The 26,053-nt window shown below is 45.0% G+C and overlaps 1 protein-coding gene across 2 annotated transcripts in view; it reads left to right on the top strand.

Annotated features, from left to right (window-relative positions):
- Window positions 1-26,053, top strand: part of LOC116945092 (CUB and sushi domain-containing protein 1-like) — a 630,678-nt gene that overhangs the window by 120,991 nt on the left and 483,634 nt on the right. For both annotated transcript variants that reach the window (XM_032959197.2, XM_032959196.2), the window contains exon 3: window positions 19,497-19,609. In XM_032959197.2, the coding sequence (XP_032815088.2) occupies window positions 19,497-19,609 (113 nt within the window). The remainder of the gene's footprint in view (window positions 1-19,496; window positions 19,610-26,053) is intronic.

Raw genomic sequence — 26,053 nt, 5'->3', positions numbered from 1 at the left:
ATGAGAACCTTGAAATGTGGAAGGAAATCCAAATACCCAGAAAACAACTCACGCATATGAGAGGAGAGCACACAATGGTCTGCACTGGTGGGTTTAATGAGGCCACTTATCCAAATGACTAAGTGCAAATTATACATTAATGAATGGGAGAGTGGCGTATGTGTTTCCGTGTTCGTTGTGTTTTATTTAGAATGAACATGGGTTCGAATTTCAGTGAATTCAGCTCACCATGTTTAATTAGATTGTTTAGATAATGTCTGCCGTAAATTTCCACTCGAAAAGCCACGTCGTTGAGCTACAACTTGTGGCCAGGTCGCTTCTGAAAAAGAAGCTAATAGCTCAGTGGGCTTCACCTGGTAATATCAAGACAATTCTGCGTCATTGTTACCTTTTATTTGAAGCTTTCGTGACTGCAGGAATCCATAATCTTTGGTTCTTTCGGTAAAGTCACGTGGGTAGGAAAATTAAATAATAATACTAATAATATATCACGACTTTTCGATCGCAATACAAGCGATCGTCATCAGGCGGAAAACAGAATCCAGCGGGGTCCGAGCCTGCTTGCCCTTGGCCAACATCTATAACCTCTTGTTGTTGTGACGGCTCTCTCGCCCTGTTCTTCCTGGTTCAGCAGTTCCAATGCTGGATACTTTTTTCCGCCTGAGGACGATCGCTTGTGTTGCGATCGAAACGTCGTGACATTATTTTTATTTTATTTTTCTACCCACGTGACTTTACCGAAAGACCCAAAGAGCACTGTTACTCTTCTTTGGTCCTTTCGGTAAAGTCACGTAGAATGAGAATAAAATAATAAATTGATAAAATAAAATAACACAAGAATATTCTCACGACGTTTCCTCCACAACACAAGCGGCCTTCATCAGGTGAAGGGACGAGACTGTCTGGTAGGACAGCGCTGGAGTGAAAGAGTCACCATCTGAACGTGGCTCTTTCACTCCAGCGCTGTCCTACCAGACAGTCTCGTCCCTTCACCTGATGAAGGCCGCTTGTGTTGTGGCCGAAACGTCGTGAGAATATTATTGTGTTATTTTATTTTATCAATTTATTATTTTATTCTCATTCTACGTGACTTTACCGAAAGAACCAAAGAAGATGAATCATTGCAGTCACGAAAGCTTTAAATCGAGCATTGTTACTTTTATTTGTTAAAGCGATTTGCTTACCTTGCCTATACTTTGCACTCCTATCGGATTTTGAATGATTTGTTGTTGTAACTATCTGACCCGCCCCTACTGGACGTCCGTGATGAAGAGCTTTATAGCTCATTGGGATTACTCCAGTTTGTGATTCTGAACGAGCACGAGGAAATTACAACCCGTCGTCGCTGTTTCCACGCTCAAATAACGGGCAGCGCTCGTCACCTTCGACAGCTCTGAGTCAGCATTGCTGGAAATTCCACATTCACATGGCAGAGGCCATTGCCTGCTTTGCATAATCACTGTTGACTTCCCACAGAGTGTAATGATTTAATTTAGCCCACTAAGATGATGACCCCCTGGTCAACATTTAAACTTGCAGTCAGACTCGTAGGGAAGGTTCCCTGACAGCCCTCCTGGTCTCAATCAGGTGCTAGGAAGCTGTTGTATATTCTACATTACAGTTCACAGTACTGTGGGGCAGTTGCAAGCGCACTACGTTATATGTGCGGCGAGTTCAATCCCAAGTCCCTTCACAGCCCGCCCTGATTCGTGCCGTATTATCGGACAACGCCATAGGCCAACATAGCATGTGCAAACCTTTACCCAGCATGGATCGATAAAGGGCTGTAATTTGATATCATGGTTGTATAGTGCTTGAGACGTTCGCATGTGGCATCAAGGCTCAGCCGCATGTGGTCCCTTTCAATGTCCTAATCAAGGGATGATTTAAAAAATACACCCTTCCGGATATACCTCTGTGACAAATGGAACATTTAATTGAATACCGTATTCATCACAAGTGCGTTATCACTAATACTGAAATTGTGGACTTTTCCATTTGTAATATGACGGCAGGGGGGGGGTTATAATAAATAAATAAATAACATTTAGACGTGTTACCATTGCCCTTGTAGAACGCCCCCCCCCCCCCCCCCAATCAATCGTTGTGGAACTTGGCATCACTTTCAGGCCTCTGCTGGATACAATGAAGTGTCTCCTTTAATAATGTTTCACGATCTTTTTTCTTTCTCTCCCTCTCTCTCCCCCCCCCCCCCCTTTTCGCGAAAGAAGGTAACAGAAACTGGCTTGGCACGCCTCGTTTTTGGGGACAAATTGTCTCTGCGAGCAGCGTTATTGTATGTAGCGTTTGATTAGAGAGGGCTCGGTGTGGAAATACGAATTAAGTCACCCTCGCAAGCAGTTAATTCCGAGCCTTTGAATCGACCTGTTGCTTTCAGTCAGAGGATCCGTTTGGCACTTATGCGTGACTGTTCATTGAAAGGGGGTTCACGTGCACACAACGTAAGAATTTACACGTTGGCTTTCACAGCTGATATTATAATTTGCAATTAGTCACTTAAGGACTCAGATCAGGAAGCTCTTTCACGTAATAACTGAGCTTTTTTTTATTCTTGGTTCTTTCGGTAAAGTCACGTTGAAGGGAAACAATAAAATAATAAAAAAATATATGAAACAATAAAATTCTCACGACGTTTCGACTGCAACACAAGCAGTCATCATCAGGTGTGAAAACCAACGGCAAGAACATTTGACTTTACCGAAAGAACCAAGAATATGAATCATTGCAGTCACGAAAGCTTTAAATCAAAATTTATCTGCGCTTTTGTTAACATCTGATGACGCTTGATGTAATCTCCAGCGTAATGTTGCGTCGAAATTGGAATACAAAATTTGCTAACTTCCAAACATTTTGGTTTGATTAAAAAAAATCTAATTAATTGGCGTACATTCCTACGTGACAACTTGATTTGATTAGTTCTGTTGGGTGGTGGTGGGTTACAGCAAACAAAACAAACATTATAATTGCACGATATAACCCAAGAAATGCTTGATATTATTAAATTAATTGTGAATAATTTTTGTATTACTATTTATACAGAAAGGGGTCCGTTGCTTGTCCAGAAATATACAGGGTGCTCCAAAAAAATGTTAACACTTCCGGTAATTCGCAACAATACCGCAATAAATGTGCTGCTTCCGGGCTCTGGAGACCACCTGGAGAAGATTCTAGGCATCTGTGGACAATGATGGCGAACAAGTGGGGGCTCTTTGACTTTTTGAAGCTATTAACATTACATTTGTTATCATGTTACAGCATATTATCCGTTTTTCCCGTTAAAAAACGACAGTCCCATAAAAAGAGTTAACATATTTTTGAAGCACCCTGTATTTTTACTTTTTAGGACTTCGCTGTAGATGACACTCAGGAGGCCCTCACACGTGTCAACAAGCCACCTTTGCTTTTCTGCCACCACCAGGGCCGCTGCCTCGCAACTCAGAAGCGTGCGAGCCTCGCAGCGTTTCATTGCCTCAGTCTCAAATCCGCACGTGCAGTACCGCGTTTGCAAAGTGCTTCAGTTCAGATATCAGGAGACGGAGGTGTTTCCAGCCGCAACGTTCAGTGGGAGATCTCACATCATCTATTTTTCAATGCCCCCCCCCCCCCCAGAAGATATCACAGAACTACTGTAGAAAACTCGCGAAGAGGCCATCTATCCACACTGGGCAACCTGTGTATATGCCTTGCGAATAGGGTTCATCCGTGACCAGAACACCAACACATTTGCATACCCGTCCAACCCTTATCAGTGCCCTACCTTATTACAGACCAATTCGGACCTTACTGGTCACCCCGTGCCCATTAGAAATCTCAACGTCCATCCTACAATGTTCCATCACAAGGGAGAAACGCCCACATTTTTTATTTTTAAACTCAATTTCGACGTACAATAATACGGGTAAACCGTTTGAGTTGGCAGGTATGCATTTGAAATCCTTGAAGCTGGAATGTTGCGAATTAAGCGACAAGACAAATCGAATACGACGAATCTCTTTGCAGCCATCGGTTGACTCGGGTTGCCCCCTCTGAAGAACAAGTACAATCTTTGATGATGCTGCCTTGGCATTGGTGCACAAGGACGAACAACAACAAAACGACAACTTATCACATTATGAGATCTCCTTTGCCAGTAACAAGATATAGTAATAGGTTTTACCCTTTTAACTGGCACGACAAAACTGACACCTTTATTCAAGGCATCAGGTTTGCAATGACCACAACAGTGCATATTATTATCAGAGTTGTCTCTTTTGTTTGCATTTTGACTGCTTGTGTTGTGGTTATTGCAAACATGATGCCTTGAATAAAGGTGTCAGTTTTTTTGTGCCAGTTAAAAGGGTAAAACCTATTACTATAACAACTTATCACATTCGTCAATAACACTGTGGCCTTGAGAGGAAAAGTACATATATATATAAAACAGAGAGGTATCTCTCTGTTTTCATTCGCTCCAAGAACACCGCCAATTCCACACTGCTCCTTTTGAGGCCACAGCGTTATGGACGGACGTGTTGAGTTTTTTGTTTGATTGTGTATAACGCACATCATGAGCAAATGCGTTTCACTTCAGAGGCGTGCATCCTGGTGCCAGGTCTTATTGCCAACGGCGTCAAATGAAGAAGAGTCGACACAGCGGCGTGGAGAGTCCTTTGAAGTAATTACCGTTGTGACTCAACTCAGGGTTTGCTCGAGCGAAAGCGTAGAGAGGGGCAGATATTTGTTTCGCTCCTCCACATTGATCGGAAGTGTTGAAAGAGGTGCGACTTTACCCCACTAAACGTGACCTGCCAAATCAGCTGTGGTTGAACCCATCTCTACTGCTGGGTGGGGGGAGGTGGTTAAAGCACAAGAGGGGGTGGGGGTGGGGGGGGGTGAGACACGTCCCCATTGTTTCGACTACCACAGCGGGAGAAGGGATCCAACAGGCGACCTCTGGGTTGTCCAGAGGTCGCCGCTGCTGCTAGCCACTATACCACGGCAGCTTTCCCGTACTGATTCTGGACAGATGGGCAACGCTGTTGGTGGCCGGGTAGGCGACCAACGGCTTGCGCCAATTCGCAACCCGGTGCCACCACAGGTGGCTGGTAACCTGGAATTGAATCTAAAATCTCCGCCGTTGCCAGTTGAGTGCCGTCGTGTGTTATTAATCACTCGAGCCACCCAGGGATCCACCAAAGTTAAATTTTTTGTTCAAAAGCAACAAAAAAACAATTGGGTCGGCATGCCCCTTAATTGCTGCCGTGATTCGTCAAATCACCCAAAATTGCACACAATCCATAATCTCACATGACGGTGGAAAAGCATCAAGCAAATGAACTGTATAATAGATAAGAGCAGGAATTACTCAGTGGAGTAATGCAGGATGGCAGGCGGACTTGCTTACCAAGAGCTGGCCACATACCCAGATTGCTTCTCGAATGCAATCCCTGGGGCCATATTAGCCGGGACACCGCCAGTGGGGAAATGAAGGGAGCAGGCCCCTGTGCTTACTGAGTGATCTTGTCAGGATAGATCTGATGGAATAAGACTTGCACTTTGAGTGACGTTGACAAATTATCCTTCAGGAGGAGGGGCTTGAGGGATTCTGCTCAAAGTTTTGACCTCAGGTCTTCAGGCTGGGGGTACTTTGAATCAACGCAACTCCATTCTCTCTCCACCGCTTCACGAAGTATGTATTGTTGTTAACAAATACATCGTTTTTACGATATGGAAACAGGTATGTTGGAACTATTATTTATATACCCCCCCCACCATAATGTTAAATAGCAAATCAGAAAATCACAATTGAATGTGGCAGGGTGCATGTGCAGGGCAGAATTTTCCGGATTGGGGAAATGGTCATTGCAGTGGAATCCAGGAGGTCAGCGATTGAGGGGAAGACCCGAAGCCTGATGGTGGGAGGCTGACAGAGTGGGCCTTCCAAATTGGGTCTCGAGTGCGCAAAGAGTTCTGAGAACTGGCGGATGGAAGGAAGTAACGTTGAGGTATGGTGTTCCTGATGGCCTCTTCAACTTGCAGTGAGCTGGCCCGTTCGCGTTGTGGTTGAAGGTTGTAAGTTCAAATACGGGACCAGGGTCTACTCAGCCCATCATTCCTCATGGGATGATAAACTAAATACCGCGTTGTGAGAATCACAAAAACATGCTTACCACGTGAATAGAGTTGTGCCGAGCATAGAAATGTGTAATATCTGCCACTGACTCCGAACCACCAGATGAGCACAGCCCAATGCTTGTTTGAGGATGGAGACAATTGTGATTTTGTTATTTAAAAGTGCATGACATTATCTTCTGGGGGGACAATGAAATATGCGAGATGATGTGACATCTCCATCTAAGCGTTGCAGCTGGGAATACATCTGTCTCCTGATATCTGAACTGATGCACTTTGCTAAAAAGACCGTCACCGCGCACACTCGGATGCGCTTTTGCGGCCGTCTGGAACGCTCTTCTTTCCGATATTAGGTAGCGGCAGGAGCTATGCGCTTTTAATTCAATGTTGAAGACCTATTTCTGGAGAAATTTTGTACGTTTAGTTCATGGTCCTTCCCCCGCACCTCCAATTAGCACGGTTGGCTGCGTAGAGTGCGACAGAAGCTCAACATACATGCATACATTTTCATGAAAGCTAAATTGAAGGCATGGACTCGATGTTAACCGAACGATCGCACCCTACTCGGTCTGAACTTATAATTACCATCTCTACCCCCCCCCCCCCCCTCTTTTCTTACGTAATCTCGCCGCGTTAGTGGCAGGGTGAATTGAGGAGCATCCTGAGATGGGTATAGAGCACGGAGAAGAAAGTCTCCCACAGAACCCAGCCGCTGTCCGCGCAATCGTAGCAGCCGCAGGGTTCACCACTTCCTTGCATTGAAATCGCAGTCCCGTTCTGACAGCTGATGGTAGTAGGGCAGCTCATCTGCTAAGCAGAGAGCGGTGAACTTTTATCAGGACCGAAATAGCAGGGGGGGCTGTGTAACCCTACGAGCAACCCAGCCTCATAAAAAAAAAAAATCCGTTTCATTAATATTGTACGTCGGCAAAAATGCGTGCAGCATAACCTCGGAGAAGAACATCTCACGTGAAATAACCATAGGTTTAAATTAATCGGTTTCCTCCGCAGGTTTCAAGAATATAAATGTCTTATGATATTTGTAGACAACTTATATATATACACACAATGCTTAAGTGTGGCGATGAGTGGAGAGCCTGAGGTCTAATGCTGTTCTGCTGTCAAAGTAACTGAGCCATGATCGCCGAGATCTTGGTTTCGTTTCCCAGGCTCCCACCAAACATGAAATCTCCTCTAAAACTCCTCCACATAGCTCTTTTTCAGAAGTGACCTGGCCACGAATGATGGCTCAAGAAGTGTCTCACGCCGTAATTTATAGCAGCCAAATACTCTAAACGCGCATTTCAAAAAAGTGGAGGGAAAGACCAGAGGACCCGGAGAAAAATCTAAGCGACCACGCAGAGAGAGACGCCCACAAATTCCAAAAAAATACATGGCGTTAGCTTCGAGATCGAAACCGCGACCTCCTGCATACCGGGCGAGGTAGTTAACATCTCACCATAGCGTGCACCTGTTCCTAAAGTGCGTCACTGTTGCTGCTCGGCAGGCGGTTTTTGCAGCTCGAGTGCCATCGCTGTCAACACGGTGGCCGTGTGGGGATGGTAGTTGTGGATTTTCCTTTTTTTTTAAAGAAGAGGAGGAGGAGAGGGGGGGGGGAGCCATTGGCTACTCCTTCTGCGTGACTAATTGGCAGCTGAGTGGTATCGGGTGGCAGTAGAGACAGATGTTGGAACGCGCAGCCAGGCCTTCTCATCCATGCTGCCCGCCTGATTGATTCTCACCGTGCTTCATCACCTGCGAGATAATATCGTTAAATAGCGAGGTCTTCATCAGCTCGTGGACTCGGAGTTCGCGCTGCTTGGAATAGGTGCAGAGGTGAAATGCCCCTATTGATCAAACGTAAATCAGCCACAGCGAAGCGGTATATAAATATTACACTTATCGACCATAGGCCACTCTGCACTGCTACCAGAATCCTATGGATGCTTTTGTAGTTTGGCTCTGTGGTGGCTATGCAAGTGACCTGTAAATCAGCACTGTGGAGGAAAGGGTTGGCAGGCTGCACGCATGTTGTGATACTCCCTTTCCGTGGATGTCGAGGCGCTATACCCTGGCTCAACAGAAGGCAGTACAGCGAGTTGACTAATCGCCATCTGTTTCCATCTGCACGGGGATAGAGTGTTGCCCCCTCCACACTCATAGATTTTCTCCGGGTGCTCCGGTTTCCTTCCACTTGTATGGCGAATCAGAAGTTGGCTGCATCGGCTTCCAGCTGCCGAATAACAGATTAAAAGAGAGTATAAGGTGACGCTCATTACACACAAAGTGCTTGCTAACCACAATACGCTTATGATCTCGTCAAGGAGCATGCACCATTATCACGTGAACTCCGGCCATCCTCGCAACAGTGGATTTTGACGAAACATCGAACAGAGACGGCCACTGCATCGCGCGCTTTCAGATGTGCTTCTGCGCCCATCTGGAATGCCTCTCTGATCTTACGAAGCCACTGGAGCTGTGCACTTTTACATCTGCGTGGAAAACTAATTTGTTTCGAACTGCTTTTTGTGTTTAGTTTGTTGTCCTTCCGACGTACACCGCTGATTAGCACGGTTGGCTACGCACGGTGCGAAATAAGTTCAAACACACGTACTTAATATAAAACCCAAATGTCATGACCCACCCGAAAACGATACCTACGACTCAGTATGGCTCATCCGAGCCAATAGAAAGCAGGCACAGTTCAGGTGATCATTGGGCAGCACTCGTGCTCATTTATGGTGCTGGATTACAGGCGTGCTCCGTGCAGATGGGTTTAATGAGCCCACTTGTTTCTATGTGCTTTTAACGGAGTACATGCACATTACACACAACTAAACGTGATAGTGGTGTATGTGATTGCATGTTAGTACTTTAGGCAGGCTGGTCTGCCGACGATCCATCCTGAGTTTAACCAGGATGGATTGTGTGAGGAGCTCACAAATCCTTGAACGATCTGGACAATGTCTCATCGGTGGGCTCCTCCGGCAGGCAAGGCTGCGTTGGCTGGGTCATGTCGTCAGCATGCCCAGCCACCGCATGCCCAAACAGGTTTTGTTTGGCCGGATAGAGGGGGCTAAACTGGTGCGGCACGGGCTAGAGAAGAGATGGAGTGATGTGGTACAGGAGGATGTGGAGCTGAGTGGACTTGCCGATGACCAGCGGTGTCAAGATCGGCCTCTGTGGAGGAGGCTCATGAAGGACGCTACTGGGGAGTTGGAGGCAGTCGTCCTCCTGCAAACAATGATGGGCGGAGGAGCGACGCTCAGAACGAGCGGCACACCGTGCGGCTAAAACACAGCGTGTTGGCACAGTAGGGGGCACAGGTGGTGCATTTGCGAGGTTCATTCATCAACCCATGGGCACCCACACTTAATAATGCATCTCGCTCCGACACGCGCAAGAGGTGATCTCATGGCACCACGTCTGCGGCGGTTGAACTATTCAGCTCTCCGTCTCTCTTGGCTGCCCGTCTCTCACGAATCTCGTCCACCCGGCCATCATCCCTTTGAGCAATGTGCCCTGCCCGAAGGCCCATGTTTGTCCGCGTTCTTGGCTCCTGTCACGACAGGTGACGTGCGCTGATTGCGAACATTTTTTCGGCAAAGACATCGGTGTGTTGCTTCGCATTATCAAATGCGAGTCTCCAAAACAACTGCATACGCTCTTGCTCTCTTCTTGATATTAGTTATTAGTTTGATCTCGGTTCACCATCGAGAGTTACCCTTGATAAACGCACTCCGCTGTGTCTACAGCCGTGTTTTCTCCAGCAGCTATCCCCTTGTCCTCTTCGAGCTTAGTTGTTACCTAACCTTTGTTTCGCTCAGTTTTCCTTCAGCTTCACTCTTTCAGCGTTATTTACGCTGTTTTTTCTTCCTTCAATTGTCTCCTGGGGGAATCCGATGAGCTATAAAGCTCTGTTTGACAGATGTTCAGTAGGGGCGGGTCAACAGATTTACAACAACAAACAATACACACACACACCTTTAGGAGGGCAAAGTATAGGAAAGGTAAGCGAAATAATAAATACATTAAAAGTATTAACAAAGTATGTAAGTACAAATTGCAACAGTACAGTATATATATTGCCGCCGATTTTTAAACACCAACTGCAAGCTTAGGCAAGGTAGCAAAACAGCAACAACAACAACAGTCAAAGACCACAGCAAGACAACACAGAGTTCCTCAATTAAATTGCACATTAAATGCAACTATCGATACACGGGTAAGGATCAATGTTACAAGTCACATTTGCAAATATATGTATGTTGAACTTATTTCGCTGGGTAGGCAGCCAACCGTACTAATAGGAGGTGCGGGGGAAGGCTAACAAACTTAACACAAAAAGCAGATCTAATGAAATGAGTTTTGAATGTGATTTAAAAGTGCCATAGCTCCAGTGGCTTTCTAATATCGCAAATAAGAGCGTTCCAGGCGGCCGCAGAAGCGCATCTGAAAAAATGTGATTGTATCCAGCCAAAGTGTTCCTCTGCTCACGTGAGTGTGTGCTCATCTCGGCTGTTGGCCCAGAACTGGTGCCAGAGATATATATATTTTTTGTAGACACCAGTTTGTGTAGTTTCCCAACGTCCGTACACCTTTAACAGTTGCCGAACTGCCCACAGACATTTACTCAGCTCTGGGGAGCATTGCCCGTGAGTTGCTGAGCTGATGCCTTAAAGTGCCGCACATCCTCAAGAGTGGCCACGGTGGGATGCTCGCTGATCATTCCATCTCAGGCTGGAATGAAAGTCTCTATCCCCGTGGTGCCGAGTTGGGCTGTTCCGACAGCCGAGATTCAGGCAATTGCCCCAAAGGGCAGCCTCCCAAAGGGCTGTGAATTCATCCTGGTAAAGGACTTTCCGTGATAGATTACGATGCATTCCTCTGCACGTAACAGTGTGAGCTGGCTGCACTCATATGGTCAGACTGCGGTATCTATTGACGGCTTCCCCATTGCCTATGTTGTATCACGGATTCAGATAAAGCTGTAATAATGTTGTATCATTGTTTGGGCATTGTCACTGGTGTGTGTGTGTGTGCAAATAGTTGAATGCCATGACTTAAAGCTTTCGTGACTGCAGGAATTAATATTCTTTGTGTCTTTCGGTAAAGTCACGTAGACAGGTTCAAATGAATGAAAATAAAATAAACTAAAAACTATGACGTTGCGATCACAACACAAGCGATCGTCATCATGAGGAAAAAAAATATGACAATCGCTTGTGATGTGATCGAAACGTCGTAGTTTTTATTTTATTTTATTATCTACGTGACTTCACCGAAAGATGCACAGAAACGCTGAATGCCAGTTTTGTAAGACTCAAATGCCAGTTTTGTAGGACTGAAATGCCAGTTTTGTAGGACTGAAATGCCAGTTTTGTAGGACTGAAATGCCAGTTTTGTAGGACTGAAATGCCAGTTTTGTAGGACTGAAATGCCAGTTTTGTAGGACTGAAATGCCAGTTTTGTAGGACTGAAATGCCAGTTTTGTAGGACTGAAATGCCAGTTTTGTAGGACTGAAATTCCAGTTTTGTAGGACTGAAATGCCAGTTTTGTAGGACTGAAATGCCTGTTTTGTAGGACTGAAATGCCAGTTTTGTAGGACTGAAATGCATTGGCACGACAAATTAAACTGTTCATGGTTGCTGGGATAGCTAGCGGCCAGTGTGCTTTTCCACTCAGTTTTATCAGCTTAACGATTCAGTCCCCACAGCTGCCTTACATGCGCTGTCATGCTCCGTGTTTTGTGAATTATGGTGGCACTGTGGTTAGAGTGGCCATCTCCAAATCGAACGGTCGGGAGTTCAAACCCTGATCAAGGGATCAACTGAACCCATCAACCTCCCAGAGGAGATACAATAAGTACCATTTCCACCGTGAGAAGTCAGTAGTTAGTGAGTGTAATTTACAGAGACGGGCCCCCCAAATGTGGTGAAATTACGACCACATAGTTAGGGTCACCATCAATAATATGTGTTTTTTGGGTTATAGCGTGTAAATATAAATGTGTCGTTAAACCCACCACCACCCGACACAGCCAACTAGTAAGGGTTGTCACGTTAACAGAACGTGGCCAATTCGTTACTAGTACAGCACACATTTAAAATGTGAGTACAACGTTTCACATGTAATTACAACTAGCTTCATCAGGCGATAGCCAGATTTACTAATTGGCTGAGTCGGGCGGTGGCAGCTTTTACGACACATTCATATTTACACGATCTCACCCAAAAAACATATATTATGGATGATATTGGTCGTGCTAAACCAAAAATTAGCGTGGCCTGGGACTGACTTGAGTAGCACAAGACACTTTGGCTTTTGCAAGTAACATTACATTGAGGATTAGTTTAACAAGCGGGCTTTCGCGAATAATAGGTACTGCATATTCGCTGCATTTTCTCATATCAGCACAATGTACATACATTATGTATGTTCACTAACTGTGCATAACTCAACCAATAATAGTTACGGCATATTATCAGATTAACATCATCCATTGTAACTTACATGGCTACATGAACCCCCGCCCCCCCCGGTCGTCACACCTGCTAGGCTCCAAGTGATGCCATCACCTTTACTCCCCCGATTTAAGACCGAATCAGGAAGACTCCTTCACACACACTGGCTATCGCCTGATGAAGCTGGTTGTAATCACCAGCGAAACGTCGTACTCGAATCGTACATGTTGCGGGTTTACTCTCGGACATACCTGGTGTGCTGAAGTTTTGTTTACGTTGGCAAACCTTACTAATTGGCTACGTCGGCTGATGGTGGTGGGTTAACGACACATTCATATTCATGCGATCTAGCCCCCCCCCCCCCAAAAAAAAATATTTTAGTGTGGACACATCAAGGATGCCGTCACGTAATTCACGAGATCGAGACGAATTTTCCAGGTCTGATGAAACGTTCAAGTAATGCAGGAGTTCTGGAGGCAGGGCAAGTGAGTTGTGTGCATAGATTATGCTGCGAGAATCCTATCCCACTGGACTGCGAAGATGCCCTGGGGAATGGAGTTGCAGCAAAGGGCTCCTGAAATGACTTTGTAAAAGTTTGAGTGCTATCGCCGGCATGTATGTGAGCTTTCTCCTGCTACTTTGGTTTCCTCCCACAAGACAAAATACACAGCGAAGATTTGAGTAAACATTCCCGCATGAAACAAAAGACTTTGCCCAGGATGTTGTGGATGAGTAAAGAATGATTAATAATTTCCCAAAAGACTTGAACCTAATTTCCCCGAAGAATTGAACGTAATTAGATATTGGGATTTCAAATTTGTAAATGCTATACATATACTTTCATGATTTTTTTTTTTTATAATTTGCGGATTTAATTTTACCCATATTTTTTTGGCCTTAACCAGTCAATGTATTAGCATCGTGGGACTTCAAAAATAATCCTTCAAATGCCTTTTTTACGCTTCACCATGCAGTACGCATTGAGAAGTGTCACAAAATCAATGTCTAAATCTTCTAGCCAAATCAACTGAAAACACAAATTTCACGTGACTTTAAATTTATATGTCGATAAAAAACATTTGTTGACCAGGCTGAGACTAGAACAGAACTTTGACATCTAGGCCACATGACTTTAAGTATCTTAAAACTATTATTTTAAAACCATATAAAAGTGCGTGGTAGCTTCGTGGTGATCACACTGCGTCACAGGCCCGGTGACTTGAGTTTAATGCTTGGCCTCTGCTAACGTCAGTTGGCGGTGCACGCCTGCGTCTCAGCACGGCGAGGGTTTGCTGGATCGCGCGGATGTTTTGTTTTCCCCGTGAGCGCCGACGAGAAGCCTTGACCGTGTCTCGCCAGGAGAATGCGGCAGGGCAGAACAATGTGGTCGCCACCTGTAGCGTCTGTACGGGGATAGAGTGTTTCCCCCTCACATGCGTGTGATTGCTCAGGGCGCTCCGGTTTCCTCCCACATGTGCCCACTCATTATTTGTCGGCGAATGCCTCAATGTGCGGAGGGCCGCAGAGCCTGGGCATTGGTTGGTGCCACCTCACGGTGTGGCTGCCGACCCGCTAGTCCGTGGTTTCTCGTGTCTCCGAGTCGCTCTCTCTCTCTCTCGTCGTGATTGGATACTGAAATTATTATCAGAGACGAGTGATTATATGAATCAGCCCCGGGCACTTCCCCCAAAATCACCTTCACGAACATGGTGAAGTTTGATCATACATTTTCCTTCACCGCACTGCATGGGGGAGGCCTTCATCCGGCGATTATTTTTTGTTGTGATTGAACACATAATAATAATAATAATACAATAATAGCTACAAACTACTCTTTTAGTGCGCGTTTTAGGTACATTCTAACTGACATTATAGTCACCCTTATCTTAAAGAGTAATGTTCTTGTGGAAGTACACTTTTTCTAATCATGTTAACATTGGATATATGTATAGAAGTGTGTTTGTGTGTGTGTATGTTTATATATATCATCATTAATCATGTTGTATGGATCATGGGTGCTTGAAAATCCCCATACAATATAATTTATCGGCTGTGTAATGTAGGACAGCTCTTCTCCCACTGCCCTGTTAAGTTCACTGGACCAGTGAGCCAATTTCCCACTCCCTAACCCCTCGGGGCCTGTGTTGTGGGAATCGGTGTTTATAATGGCCACTTCGGCCAGCAATCGAACCCAACGATGATAAGAAGAGGGCTTTTTATTATTATTATTATTACACGCTTTTATTTAACTCACTCTGTTGTATCCTCAACTCTGTCTGTTGTCATATCCTCAAATCTTGCAACTCAATTTTAACCCACTTCCCAATGTTGTGTCGACTACAAACTTGATATACTGTACGTATGTTACACTGCTGACAATACTATATTCTATCATTTAAAATTATAAAAAAAAATATTTTAAAGCAATCTCTTTTTTATCTTATGTTTCGGCTTCGCTCTAATTGCCCACGCTCAACTCACGTTGGCTGTAAATGACCGCGGTCCCCTTACGTTACGGCAAGCTTCGAGGCCACTTCCTGGAGTCGTGGAGCTCTGCCATTACTCGTACGGTACATTTAATTCAAGCGTGTTTTAAAAAAATATATATTTTTACATGTTACTTTTTGAAGTCATTGTTGTCAGAGTATCGTCCTGCTCAATCATGCAGCGGAACAATTCTTAGTCCGAAGCTCGCGCTGGAAATTCCACATTCCCATGACAGATGCCGATCTCTTCGAAGAACCACCACCAACTGTGTCCTCTAACAAAGTAGTACCAATTTTATCGACCCCCCCCCCCAAATGGGGTGATGGGACCAGTCAATCGATCTCCGACTCAGATTGGAACTTGTAACTTTTCAATTGTGAGTGGAGCACTCTTGCCAGGGCGTTAAGGGATTAGATAGTCATATTCTTGGTTCTTTCGGCAAAGTCACGTAGATATAAAATTAAAATTAAACAAAACAAATGTCAAAATTTATACTCATAAAACGCTCGCACGCGTTGGGGGTTCTGCTGTTGCAGAATATTTGTGACTCGCAGTCATAGGTTTGTGTGCTCATGTATATATCGTGCAGATGATTATGTGAACAAAAAAATCGCGTCTCTAGAAGCCTCACAGACGGCAATCTTGGGATGTCCACGGAGTCTGCGCGGGCTGCGCGCGACTGAAATTTCGAGCGCTTAAAAAAAATAAAATGCAAACCAAAAAAAATATTAGGTTTTTATTTTTGTTCGCGAAAGGTCATTAATTCCGTTTTGCAGGCCAAGTCATAGGTCAGACGCATAGAGGAAGAAGTAAAAAAAATAAATTTAACGAACAAACAGAGAAGGCAGTGTCCCGAGCCCCGTGACCCTTGCAGGCAGGGGTGAGAGTTGGAGTGAGGCCGTGACGTGAGGGGCTAAACCCAGAGGGACGCCCACGTGGCTACTACGCTCGATTGTTTGGAGAGGCTGGGAGGTTGGCAACCTGGGAAATCACGTGCGGTCGCCACTCACCGACCTAACGGTGCCCTCGCACGGAGGAGACCCATCGCCGGGGTTACAGCGTAATTGTTGGCAATGTGGTGGAATATTAAAAAAAAAACACACACACCACACTCCACAGAGCGTATGGAAAGTGTGTTTAATGGTCCCATCGGTCAGTATTCGGACCCAACATTGATAAGAAGTGTTTATTCAAGTGACTGTCAGAGTATTGTCCTGCTTAACCAATCAGTGGGAGGATTCTTACGCTGGAAATTCCACGTTCCCAAAGCAGATGCGCATCTGTTCAAGGAACACCGCCACAGAGGGGATGGTGTGACCGGTCAATCCCCACCGTGTGAGGAGGCCGGAAAATGACGCGCGATGGCCACTCACTGACCGAACGGTGCACTCACACGAAGACATAGCGTGCGGGTGCAGCGTAATTGTTGCGATTCAAGTTTCAAGTTGTCTGTGATGAAATCACCATGAATTATCGTCTCACGCGTAATCACCCCGATATGAACACTCTTCAATTGGCTGAAAACATCTCAATTGATAGATTATTTTGATTCTTTTGCCACTATAAATTACCACGCGTTAAGCCGCTGCGTTAAGCTATCAGCTGTGGCCAGGTCGCTTCTGAAAAAGAAGCTAAAAGCTCAGTGGGCTTTAACTGTAAATATTTAAAAAAAAGTTTATTTTTATTTGTTTTAGTAATTTGCTTACCTTTCCTATACTTTGCACTCCTAACTATGCGTTGTTGTAACGTTCTGATCCACCCCGACTGGACATCTGTGAAAAAAAGAGCTTTATAGCTCATCAGATTCCTCTTGCAGTATTAATAAATATTCTGATTCTGCCAGCGATTGTTGGCACTGGCTCAGCACAGTTGGCCGCTGCCTTCCTGCTTGTGCTTCCACAGCGACTGAGATGCGATTGGCATGAACAATGTCGTCTCATATACAGTATATAAAACGAAACGTTACTTTATATATATTATTATCGATGCATCCAGTTTCATCCGATAATAATTCATAACCTGTCTGTTGGTGCAATATGAGAATAGTACGCGAGCATAGTGTGTTGGGTGTGTGTTGGCATTGTATTGTGCTGTGTGTTACGCGTATGCATTTGGGTTATGTTACTTTGCCGTGGGATGTTTGTATGTGTTTGCTAACATACTGTTTGCTTTTATTGCATTTTTGTTTTGCGTTGTGCGTTGAGGTGGTGTGGTATTGGGTTGCAGACTATTCCACTTCTCCATGATGTAAACTTACACGTGATGTCCTAAGTGCTGTTATGCACACTTCCACAGCTAAGAGTGTCTACTAACGGCCTCATATCAATGCATCAGCCGTATACCCCACATGCCAAGGGGCTTGTTGGGTACCAATCAAGGCTGGGAAATGCTCCTAGTACTCACTACGGACAGTATCTACCATGGACAGAAAGCTTATTATACCATCTGCATTTTTTTATATTTATATAAAACAATACACTATTTATTCTCATATTCTGTAGATGTTTCACGTCCATGAGTTTTTTCTTATTCCCCGAAATACAATATCCCTTCATTATTTTTTCTTCTTCTAACAAGCTCCCACGACGACTTTTCTATTACACGTACATTGAGGGAAAAAAAGTATTTGATCCCCTGCTGATTTCGTACGTTTGCCCACTGACAAAGAAATTATCAGTCTATAATTTTAATGGTAGCTTTATTTGAACAGTGAGAGACGGAAAAATGCATGTCAAAAATGTTATGAATATATTGGCATTTTAATGAGGGAAATAAGTATTTGACCCCTCTGCAAAAACATGACTTAGCACTTGGTGGCAAAACCCTTGTTGGCAATCACAGAGGTCAGACGTTTCTTGTAGTTGGCCACCAGGTTTGCACACATCTCAGGAGGGATTTTGTCCCACTCCTCTTTGCAGATCTTCTCCAAGTCATTAAGGTTTCGAGGCTGACGTTTGGCAACTCGAACCTTCAGCTCCCTCCACAGATTTTCTATGGGTTTAAGGTCTGGAGACTGGCTAGGCCACTCCAGGACCTTAATGTGCTTCTTCTTGAGCCACTCCTTTGTTGCCTTGGCCGTGTGTTTTGGGTCATTGTCATGCGGGAATACCCATCCACGACCCATTTTCAATGCCCTGGCTGAGGGAAGGAGGTTCTCACCCAAGATTTGATGGTACATGGCCCCGTCCATCGTCCCGTTGACGTGGTGAAGTTGTCCTGTCTCCTTAGCATAAAAACACGCCTAAAGCATAATGTTTCCACCTCCATGTTTTACGGTGGGGATGGTGTTCTTGGGGTCATAGGCAGCATTCCTCCTCCTCCAAACACGGCGAGTTGAGTTGATGCCAAAGAGCTCCATTTTGGTCTCATCTGACCACAACACTTTCACCCAGTTGTCCTCTGAATCATTCAGATGTTCATTAGCAAACTTCAGACGGGCATGTATATGTGCTTTCTTGAACAGGGGGACCTTGCGGGCTCTGCAGCATTTCAGTCCTTCACGGCATAGTGTGTTACAAATTGTTTTCTTGGTGACTATGGTCCCAGCTGCCTTGAGATCATTGACAAGATCCTCCCGTGTAGTTCTGGGCTGATTCCTCACCGTTCTCATGATCATTGCAACTACACGAGGTGAGATCTTGCATGGAGCCCCAGGCCGAGGGAGATTGACAGTTATTTTGTGTTTCTTCCATTTGCGAAAAATCGCACCAGCTGTTGTCACCTTCTCACCAAGCTGCTTGGCAATGGTTTTGTAGCCCATTCCAGCCTTGTGTAGGTCTACAATCTTGTCCCTGACATCCTTGAAGAGCTCTTTGGTCTTGGCCATCGTGGAGAGTTTGGAATCTGATTGATTGATTGCTTCTGTGGACAGGTGTCTTTTATACAGGTAACAAGCTGAGATTAGGAGCACTCCCTTTAAGAGTGTGCTCCTAATCTCAGCTCGTTACCTATATAAAAGACACATGGGAGCCAGAAATCGTTCTGATTGAGAGGGGGTCAAATACTTATTTCCCTCATTAAAATGCAAATCAATTCATAACATTTTTGACATGCGTTTTTCTGGATGTTTTTTGTTGTTATTCTGTCTCTCACTGTTCAAATAAACCTACCATTAAAGTTATAGACTGATCATTTCTTCGTCAGTGGGCAAACGTACGAAATCAGCAGGGGATCAAATACTTTTTTTCCCTCACTGTATTTGCCGTCAAGAGACACGATGTTTGAAGAAACTCATTATTAGCATCTGCCACTTGAGATCGTACCCATACGCCATTCTTTGGCCAACGGCTCAAGGAACCACGGGGTCCTGCTGCCCAAGCTGCGCGTTCAATAACGCTGCGTGTTTTGTGGACCGCGATTAATGCCTCGCTCTGTTTGCCCACTCCTCTTTTTTTTCTTCCCGCTGACCACAGGCTCACGGGATTCCAACTGCCGGCCGCGATCATCAGCTCCGGAAACGTCCTGGGCCTCCGCCTCACGAGTGACTTTGCGATCAGTGGGCAAGGCTTCAAGTTGCTCTATGAAGGTCAGTTGAGTCTTGGCAATGCCTTCGCCTTAGTCAGGGAACGGGCCAGGTTTGTTGTTCCTAATTCTGGCATCTCCTGGGTAGGAATGCATTCGTAAGTACACGTGCGTGCATGTAGTGTTACGGGTGCAGCGGTTAGCCCGCTGCGATACGAATGCGAGTTCGATTTCCCGCTCGGGGACAACACCAGTGACGACTGTCTGAAACGGTCCTGGTCCACCCCTAGGTCGACTCAGCCTCAAATGGGTATCTAATGCGAATGTGTAAACATTGCCACTTGGGAGACAAAGGCGGGCGGGCGAGTTGCTGACCACCCACCCCCCTCGTGTTCTGTGCCGGCCTTCGTAGGTGCTCGCTAACAGACTGTTAAGGCTATACGGGGGATCTGTGTCTTTGTTTGTTGTGGAACACGAATGAAGAGGAAACACAATGTGTGCAGTATGGTCTACAAGTTGTTCACCTGCTCACGTTTGAATTATAGCCACGATAAGGTGCCGAAATGATGTGGCTCTTGGGGAAGTCTTTGTGGGAACATTCTTCAGAGGAACTTCACGAAGAAGCTGCATGGAGAAGTTTGGTCGAGAAGCTCCAATGGAATTACTGGAATTGAAGTTTCATTTGATGAGCCTTTTTTTATGATCCTTCATTGAGGAGTCCATCGGTGTGGTCTTACAGACGATTTTCAGGGAGGAATCTCACCGTGCAACCAGTTTTTTTTGTTTATAAACGCAGTCACATGCGCTATCTTCATCGGTCGTCCTGAGCCATCGGTGGAAATTCCACGTTCCCATGGTGAGTGCCAGTCTCCCCAACGGACCACCTCTCTCGATATTCGCTCATTACATCAACCGTGTTGAGTGAAGCGTTCAAACCACAGCGCCTTGCAAGACAATCATTATTGGTCATTCGCCATGTCCCTCTTTCTTTTTTTTACAAACAAACGTCCTACTTGTTGGGCCGACTTCAGTTTTTAGTACCCGTGCAGCATTTAGATTGTAATTATTCACTAGTTTTGACAGGCAGTGTAAATGGTGGGCAAAAAAAGTGTTGGGTTGCTTGAGAGGCTGCAGTTTAAATCATGGAAGCTGTACCTTGAAAAAAATCACTTTCTGGCTCCAATGCTCAGAGTTTGGCCACCGGATTTATGGCCTTCTATTGCCCACGATGATAAACACAATCGATATGAAATCACATGTTCGTCCATCCGACAATCTGCACGTGAGCAAGTAAGTGACATTGCATGGCTCGGCGCACGCTTCAAGAGAATACGAAATAAAAGTACGTAAAGTTGTATTGTTTTTAATCTCTGCGTGGTCACGTGATGCACATGATCGAACGAATGATGCCAACGTGGCTGCTTGTGTCATAGCGAAGAGCCTGGAATTTTGAGTTCACTGAAAGGGAAATGCTGGTGCGGAAATCGGCGCGTCCTGTGTACTCATCCGACTGACTTGAGTTCGATGCGTCAGAAAGTGAGTGATTTCGTCACCAGTCATGGCTTGGCCCCTCACCAATCTGCAATAATATGCATGGTCTGGTCAAACAACCCCCGTGACCAACAGTGCGTGGGGAGGCCTTCATCCAGAAGTGGATTAACAAAGGGCTGAACATTATTCAATGCAACAAGAGAGAATACGTTAAGTGGCTAGCGTGGCGCTATAGTCAGGGTTGCCTCGTAATCAGCAACGCACAAGTTCAAATCCCAGTCAGTGATTAACTCAGCCCATCGTGATCCAACTACGTTACAGCAACTGTGTTCATTTTAAACAAAAAATGTGTTTTTACCAGGTAAGGCCCACTGAGCTATGTAGCTCTTTTGCAGAAGCGACCTGGCCACAAATGATAGCTCAATGAAGTGGCTCGTCATTTGGTTAGACATTGGTTACTGGGAAGAGACGGTTTAATCATGGGTGCCCGAAGCCCCTGATACGAACCCAGGGTCTCACTCGTGATAATCATAATAATTACATTTTATATCGCGTCATTCATGCAATTGCCTTCCACAACGATGCACATAAATTAGCCAGTCCCTTGCGCAGTTAATACAAAAATAAAACCCACTGCTTATCAAATCTAAAACTAAAGCAATATTCAAATAACGAGAAAAATACATCTAATAAGAAAATGCTCATCACAGAGAAAATACATTAAAATAAATCCGTCCAGTCTCCATATCCCACGCCACAATCCCAACATTTTGTCGGATTTAGGAGAATCTTCACAGGAGGGGTGGTGGAGTGGCCAAAAAGTTACGAGCCAGATGCACCATAATATAAATTCCTATTTTCCAGCGTATGCCTGGACAAATGTATTCATGAGGATAATGAACTCCCACGGCTACCACATTCTCTCAAGTCGCGTGTTTAATAAACGTGGCGTGGCAGAGAGTGATGTTTTTTTTTAAATATATAAGACATGCATGGTCAGAAGGAAATTGTCTAGCCTGGTGGTGCACGTCTCTTAGTTATCGCCGAACTTTGGAGGCAAGAGTGGCGGATCACCACACAGAGATCTGAGACAATTCCCAAACTCGCTGGACTGCACGGTGGGGAGAGCAGTACTGCACGCGGGTTGTCTGTGCGCAGTTTTAGTTTTCTTCCGAAGGAATTGCATTGGCCAAACATCTCAACGTCCGCTCCTCTTGAGCACGAGAGCCTTGAGACTCAGCGAGGCTATCCTGGGTCAACGATTTATTATTTGGTCGACCGCGAGTACATGTTAGATATCTCCCGTTTTGACATTGTTAAATTGGCCTACTTTGACTGCCTCCACTAACGAGGACATTTTTATTTATACGTATAATTTCAGCGAGCCCCTTTGTTGATAAATCTATGCATTACGCTCTTCAAGTTTGGTAATGTGTTCAAGGCCCTTAAAAGTTCCAACTGCATCGCTTATGCTTGGACAGACTTTAATGCATTACATTCTTCCCGTCACGAATTATCTTTAAAAATATTCTGATCAAACGACAGTAATCTTTCAGAATACTTCCATTCACTTTAAAGCTCAGTTGTGCATTAAATTATCTTTGAGGAACACTGGAAGCAAATTCTACATCTTTTTTAAATAAAAGGAAATAATCTTTGTGATATATACATAAAAAAATCTACGTGATTGAATGTACATTATAATACCATGAGAATGTAACTTTAATTTTAGGCTGTTCCATTGGATATCATTGTACATTGTTAAACTAATGGCTTTCTTTCAAATAAAAGCTTAGTTTGGTCTGCTCCCGCCTGCTTTCTAGTGCGATCCAAAGTTTGAAAATGACATTCGCTTAGTCAGTCCTGTTCGGTTCGCTCCCTGATATCGATGTTGGATTTATGACCCTCTTTACAAACATCAACATTAATTCAGCCTGTGGTGTTGGGACACTATATTTTCATGTGTGCATAGAAATGTCATGAGGAGCGGTGCTGCGCTACAAACCTGGCGACCCAGGTTCGATTCCCGTGAGTCCCGTTCACGGTCAACACCAGTGACAATTATCTGAACCCTGTCCTGGGCCTCCACTAGACCGACTCAGTCTCAATTGAGTACCCGGTGCGGTGTATAAACATCGGCACTTGGGAGACAAAGGCGGCGGGTGTAGTTGTGGCCACCCATCCCTTTGTGCGTCGTGCCGACCTTCATAGATGCTGCTCGCTAACAGCACTTGTCCCAATAGTCTGCTCAGGCTATACGGGTCTCTTTATATATAACAGCTGACCGTGATAACAAATCACGTGGACTGAATGTGGCTCCACGAATTTTCTCACTGTGGCCTCCATCCGATGGCTACTCTCGCCAGTGGCCAATGTCTAATCTAGCAATGTTTCCTGCCAAAGTCCAATTGGTGTCTCAACAGAATCATGTATTTAATCTGCGGATGTTCTTGAATCCAAGTGCTCCCCAATTTTTTTGGTCTCCCAGTGTCATGGCAAGCATCTCTGCGCACATTTGGTTCCATATTTGTCAGATGTGCCCCAGTTTCTGATCCATTAGAGGCTCAGTTCTCTCATGGCGTCTCTCATACTTTTTCTTAATTGTCTCTACGGAAACATCATCATCATCATCATGTATTATCCATATTTCAGAGCAAGTACTATATGCGTGAATTAAAACGTTTTTCTTCCGATACATTGGCACGTTCATATTGCCAAAAACACTCCAACCCACACTCGTCTGCCTCTGTATGTCATCATTCTGATGTCGATCCGCCTTCAATAACTGCTGTCGGTATACAATGGCTGCTGTGTTTTCCAATTGCGTTCATCTAAAGAATATCTCTGTTTTAATGGACATTTTCAACGCGATTTTTTTGTTTGGCCAATGTGCTTCCCTTAAACATATCGAAAGTAAAGATGTAATCCAAGCAGTTGCATCCATTTTATATTGGGCGAAAAAAATAAGCAGCATAATAAATCACAGCCCTTTGTCAATCCGCTGCTGAATGAAAGTGTCCCCATGGCATTGTTCATCATAGAAAAGGGTCGGAAACCTGCGGATCATGAAGCGGCTCTTCAGGGGACCGCTTCATGATCATTACAGTATTTATTACGAACCACAGTCTCGCATTCACATGCATTGCGGCTCAAGAAATATTGTTTTTTTATTGATTTTGTTTCATGGAATTATTTTGGTTTCTGACCCCTGGTCGCAGGGATTGTTTGACCATACTTCACCGCGCTGGTCATCGTAGGTTGATGAAGGAGGGGAGGGAGGGTGGGATTAGGACCTGTCCGGATACCACCACTGATGTTAGCCGTGGTGGGGAAATAAACTCAGGTCGCCGCGTTCAGAGCGCAGGGCGCTAACCAATGCCATCGCTCAGCCTAAACCGAGCAAATTTTGCTCGAATGCTCGACCGCATCTTGAGTCCTCACCATATGTTGAATACGTTGCTGAGGGTGTCCGGTGCTGCTGCTTATACACGTATGCAACCGATACAATGAAGTGCAGTGTCGTGATTCACTTTGAGAATATTTTCTTCATTCGCCTGTTTGCCGCCACATTCGCATTGTTTCCAATGTGTTCGAACTTTGTCGGTGCCGTCTTATTTGCTTCATTTCCCCCCTTCAGCGTAACAGTTGCATATCGTTTGCATGAAGTGTACATTATTGATTCGTCCTGCGCACACATATTTTTGAGTGAACCATTCTTCCACCTGAACTAGTGACTGTTCGTCACCATCGACACTTCATAATAATGTATAATCATGCTAAATTCACAACGATGCTCCTTATCCTGGAAAGCTGAGTCTCAAGATCATTTAGCTGACAACCCGCATTGGGTTTTTCATTTATTCTGTTGATGAGGGTTCGTCAATTTACACTGCTGGTCCAAAGCCATCCTGAAGAAATGAGGGCTGCCGAAATGCTCATTTGAGTACGAGGCCTCTATATATATAGCTTTTGTTTTGTACCACTGCAGCCATAAGCCCCTAATGTGCAAAGAGAATGGTACGCTTCGTAAAATGGTACTTTAATTATCACCCAAAAAATATATATATAACGCGAGAGAATTTAAATGACATTGGGAATTTTCATCTTCAAAGGATGGCACCAGATCTCCACTCGCATCGTTTTCAACAAAGCCCTCTCTCCTACATTTGCCGCTGCATTGGGTCATTGGTCTCCTGGGCCGAGATAACACTGCGGCGACCAATACATTAACAGAGATAAGGTGGGTGCCATTGAACCGCGTCCATTTCCCAATTGCTTACCAAATGAGTCGTAATTACAGTTGGCTTGAAACAAATACATTTCACTTATTTCAAACTGACACGGCTCTCAGGGCTGCTGACTGCAGAATGTATTGCGGCAGAGTGCCTCTGTGCTCACACAAGCAATTGAGGGGGAGGGGGGGGGTGGGTGCGGGGGGTGGAGATGGGGGCATCAATGGTTCACCTCCATCGGCACCGTTGAGTCGAACCGTGTAAATGACACATCTCCGTGGCAAGGGGCAGTCTAAGTGATAGAAGAGAAAACTGTTCACCTGTGAGCACGGTGTACATTTCATCACATTCTGGATGATGACCGCCGGGGGCTCCCAGCCATTGCTTCAACTCTCAGGCAGCCCTAACCACTCCGACCGCAGCTGCACCGGAGCATCGTGAATACGGATAACGATGAACGGTGCAGTGCACTCTGCAACGCTTTCTTCACTTTCGTTATTTATTTTTTGTTGTTGTTCATACTCTTTTGGTTCTTTCGGTAAAGTCACGTAGGTATAAAATAAAATAAATCACGACGTTTCGATCGCAACACAAGCGGTCGCCCTCAGGCGGAAAAAAAATATATAATCCAGCAGTGTAACTGCTGAACTAGCGAGAGAGCAGCTACAACAAGGCGATGGGCAAGCAAGCGGGGTCTGACCTGGAAAGGAATTCCACCCCCGGATGCAGGCGCCTCGGTTGTGTTAATGGGGGAGATTAGGGAGAGAGGGATTAGGGAGGGAGAT

This window comes from Petromyzon marinus, chromosome 23 (assembly GCF_048934315.1).
Source record: "Petromyzon marinus isolate PM22_M1 ecotype Great Lakes invasive population chromosome 23, UKy_Petmar_22M1.pri1.0, whole genome shotgun sequence".
Classification (NCBI taxonomy): domain Eukaryota; kingdom Metazoa; phylum Chordata; class Hyperoartia; order Petromyzontiformes; family Petromyzontidae; genus Petromyzon; species Petromyzon marinus.
This window is presented reverse-complemented; position numbering and strand designations above follow the sequence as displayed.